Below are 4,349 nucleotides of genomic sequence, written 5' to 3'. Positions count from 1 at the left end.
GAGTCGGTTCCGACCCATAGCGACCCTGTACAGGGTTTCCAAGGGTGTAAATCCTTACGGGAGTAGAAAGCCTCATCTTTCTCCCGCGGAGCGGCTGGTAGTTTCGAACCACTGACCTTAAGGTTCGCAGCCCGATTAGTATCCACTACGCTACCAGAGCTCCTTTGCATAGTATTTCTTTATATGTATGTACCAAAGTGTGTTTATTCATGATTCCATTCATGGGCATTTAGGTTGTCTCCATCATTTTCCTATTGTGAATAGTGCTTTGATGGATTCAGTGTGCATATATCTACTCATGTCCTAGCTCTTATTTCTTATGGATATATACCAAGTAAGGGATTGCTGGGTCATGGGGTCATTCTATTTCCAACTTTGTCAGGAAGCACCATACCATTTCCCACAGTGCTTGAACCCTTTTACAATCTCACCAGTGATGTAGGAGCATCCCAGTCTCTCCATACCCTTACCAGCATGTGTTGTTTTCTTTTTTTTAACTTTGCTGGTGTGAGATATTGTCTCATTGTTGTTTTGATTTACATCTAATGGCTAGTGATTATGAGTACTTCTTCATATGTTTGTTGGATGCCTGAAAATCTTTCTTGGTGAAGTGTCTGTCCATGTCCTCTGCCCATTTTTTAGTTAGGTTGCTTGTCTTTTTCTTGTAGAGGTGTTGTAGTTTACATTACATCTTAGCAACTTAGATCCTCTCTGTAAATTCCTCTGAACAGTCATACTACTCAGTTATTGCTTGACTTCATAATTTGAATTGGTAATTCAAGGGTATTTTCCCTATTAAATCTGTTCTAAAAGTATTTATATTCTCTAGCTTTGAACACTGATGGCCAAATCTTCCCTTTCCAACTTCTTTCCTCTTTCATTTCTTCTTCTCTTTTCTTTTTTTTAACACAGATTTTTAAAAGGATGGATTTTTTCTTTGGTCAGTGATTCTCCTTTTATGTAATTCCTCCAAATAATTTTGTCATGCATTTTATTTCTTTCTGTTTCCAAGTTGGCTATGGTCAGTTCAACTTGGGTGCGCTGGCTGACCCTTAAAATTTCCCTTAACAAAGTGACTTCTTCCTCTTTGTTTCATTTTAGTTGAGTGGTATTGACTCATCTGACCTAAGCACAGTTCGCTCTGGTGGAGCTGTAGGATAATTACTGGGCCGCTAACTACTAACTACAAGGTCAACAGTTCAAGTCCACCCTCTATCCATGGGAGAAATATGAGGCTTTCTGCTCCTGCAAAATTTACAGCCCATACAATAAGCACTGGACTGTGAACCACATGGCTCCCAGTTCGAGACTGCCAGCTGCTCCATGGGAGAAAGATGAGACTTTCTGCTTTTGAGAAGATTTTAAATTTGGACTCCTGGGGTGTGGCGCTGTAGTATCAGCACTGGACTGTGAAACTCAAGGTTGGCAGTTCAAACCCATCAGCTGCTCCTTGGAAACCCTATATGGGGCTCTTATGAGTCAGAACCAACTTGATGGCACTTAACAATAACAGCAGCAGTGGTAAAACTCTGTACAGGGTCGCTATGAGTTAGACTTGACTTGATGGCAATGAGTAGTGATTTTTGGTGGGCTTAGGCATAATGAGAAATGGGATCCTTAACTGCATGTTTTCCAAAAAGTGTAACTTGTTGGAAAGTGAAACTACCATTGAATTTTATTCTGTAAGTGCACAGGCTTCCTTGGCCAGTTACTTTATCTTGTGTCTCTTACTTTGGACTGGGTTTAACCTCATACAGAAAACTAAGGAAAATGGCAATCTTTTTTTCTCTCTAGTCTGCTAAGTTACACAGAACAGTATTTAGAATATGACCCATTTCTTGTGCCACCTGACCCTTCTAACCCATGGCTGTCCGATGATACTACTTTCTGGGAACTTGAAGCAAGGTAGGTGACATTTTTTGCTTTTCTAAATATATTAATCTATTTCAAATCTGGGTGATACAGGAAGAATCCTATAACTAATTAATTATAAAATGTAATTTTATTCTTTGCATACATTGGTTCATTATATAAAATTCTTATACAAGATAATTGTTTTCGAACATTAGGCATTTGCATTGAAATTTTTATTGCTGGAAAAACTAGCATAAAATCAGAGTTGACAATGTTTAATTCTTGAAATTAGCTCACTGCTTTTAGTTTACTTGAAATCCACATAGCCAAAAGTCTACGTTTTCATCCAAAATTAATACTAAATCCAAACATACTTAGACCTAATACAAAATGTTTTTATAAATAAATTTTAAAACCAAAGAAACTTGCCATAAATTCTCTAACAGAAATTGACAAGAGATTACCCTCTTGAGAGAACCAAAGCATAATTTAAAACATCCATTGTTTTCATGAGCTACATAACAGAAGAATTTTATCATCAACCCTGACAAATTAATAAAAGATCCTTTGCATATCGCTGTAAAATAAGGATTTAGCGTTACCCGGTACTTCTGTATGTTGCATTTATGGACCACAGTTTCTTCTCAGGAGTTCCGTGGTTTTTAAGTGGTTAACATAGTGGATGGCTCATGATTTGAGTCCATCCAGTTGTGCTTCAGAAGGAAGACCTACTTGTTAATAATCATCGTTGAAAATCCTATAGCGCCCAGTTCTATTCTGACATACGTAATGTTACCATGAGTCAGAACCAACTCAATGGCAACTGGTGGTGATGATTTTGTCCAAATTTAGCCCTGGTTCTACAACATTTGACAAGTCTAGAAATCTTCGTTCACACTTAATAAATCCACATACTTTTGTGACTAGTCAGGATTAGGTCACACACTGAATGGACAGCAGAGTCGATGGCCAAGAATTTAGGCCTCTTGGTCCCAATGTGCTACCTACCACACTGATTAGCATACCACAGCAAGACTGCATTATAGAATAGTTGAGAAATTGAGCTCTGAGGTTAACATGTTTGTATTACTGTACTTTACTACCTGATTCACATTGGCAAGTTGTAACCCTCTATTGCCTCATCTATAAAAAGGAAATGATAATGGTACCTGTCTCATAAAATATCAGAAAAAACCAACATCATTTAAGTAGAACGCTCAGCACAAAATTCTGATAAATTGGTTGATTTTATTACTGATGCTTCCCTATATTTTCAGCAGAGTCTTCATTCAGATTTTTTTTTTTTTTCTGAAAAACAAATTAAAGACAGGAACTTCAAAACATATATGACTTTGAGGGTAAATTAAAAGACAGAAATTAGCAGTTGTGATGAAAACAATATATTTGGTTTGTTTTATATCCTGTAGCAAAGAGCCGAGTCAGCAGAGGGTAAAACGATGGGGTTTTGGTATGGATGAAGCTTTAAAGGACCCAGTTGGGAGAGAACAGTTCCTGAAATTTCTTGAGTCAGAATTCAGCTCAGAAAACTTACGGTAAGTCTTGTTTGGACCTTCCTTGGCAAGTTAGAGAGATACTGTCTGAGATATGTCTGAAAGATTTAAGACTTTATAATCGATTTATTCTCCCCTCTAATATCATGGTAATGATATGAACCCATTCAATTTCTGCTTAATGAATGAGGCAAAAAAGATAACCAAGGCAAAGTCTACCCAACATTATCTGTTCCTTATGATGGTTTATTTTGACACTGTTTCTTGAGCTTGAAAATATGGAGCATTTTAAGTGGACTCTGTTTAGAAGTATAGAATGCTGGTGTTGTACTTTAGGATAAGCTAGCCTACCAGCTGCTAGCCTACCAGCTGCTCCTCAGAAAGCCTTTACAGAGTCTCTATGAATCAGAACCAACTTGACAGTACTTAACAACACTCAGAAGTATAATATTTAGACCAATCGTTGACAAGTAGAGAATGGCCAATAATATTTATGGAGTTAAATCAAAATATCACCTACTTATCCATATTAATTTTCTTTGTACATCACTTCTGGAAGTAAGGTAGATTAAAGGAGATAGAGCATTTATATAAGTTAGGGAAAAGCTATTGGGACACTGATGTACCTTTGCACATTTAAATACAGCTTATGTGCAGCTGAGAGCAGTGTGCACCCATTCTGCCCAGCTATAGTAAACATCATCATTATTTAGTTTTGAAATTTCTCTAACTTAAATTGGGAAATGTACTTTAAATGTAAAACATTAGAATGAATTTTAATGACTTTGTCTTAGATCATGGAAGTAGACAATATCTGTCCACAAAATAACACTATTTTTCCATGGGCTCTTTCATTCATTATTTGTTTGAAACCTTGAATACCTTATTTTACTTTTATATTGCTTATGTAATTCTGAAGGAGCTCTGGTAGTGTAGTGGTTACAAGTTGGGCTGCTAACCTCAAGGTCAGCAGTTTGAAACTAC

At 36.9% G+C, this 4,349-nt stretch overlaps 1 protein-coding gene across 1 annotated transcript in view; it reads left to right on the top strand.

Moving 5' to 3' along the window:
• RGS7 (regulator of G-protein signaling 7) overlaps positions 1-4,349 on the top strand; it is a 479,262-nt gene that overhangs the window by 448,369 nt on the left and 26,544 nt on the right. The window contains exons 13-14 of the mRNA XM_006868561.1: positions 1,795-1,905; positions 3,282-3,407. Of these exons, the coding sequence (XP_006868623.1) occupies positions 1,795-1,905; positions 3,282-3,407 (237 nt within the window). The remainder of the gene's footprint in view (positions 1-1,794; positions 1,906-3,281; positions 3,408-4,349) is intronic.

Source organism: Chrysochloris asiatica, unplaced genomic scaffold (assembly GCF_000296735.1).
Source record: "Chrysochloris asiatica unplaced genomic scaffold, ChrAsi1.0 scaffold00119, whole genome shotgun sequence".
Classification (NCBI taxonomy): domain Eukaryota; kingdom Metazoa; phylum Chordata; class Mammalia; order Afrosoricida; family Chrysochloridae; genus Chrysochloris; species Chrysochloris asiatica.
The sequence above is the reverse complement of the archived record's forward strand: the minus strand, read 5'-3'. Positions and strand labels throughout refer to the sequence as shown.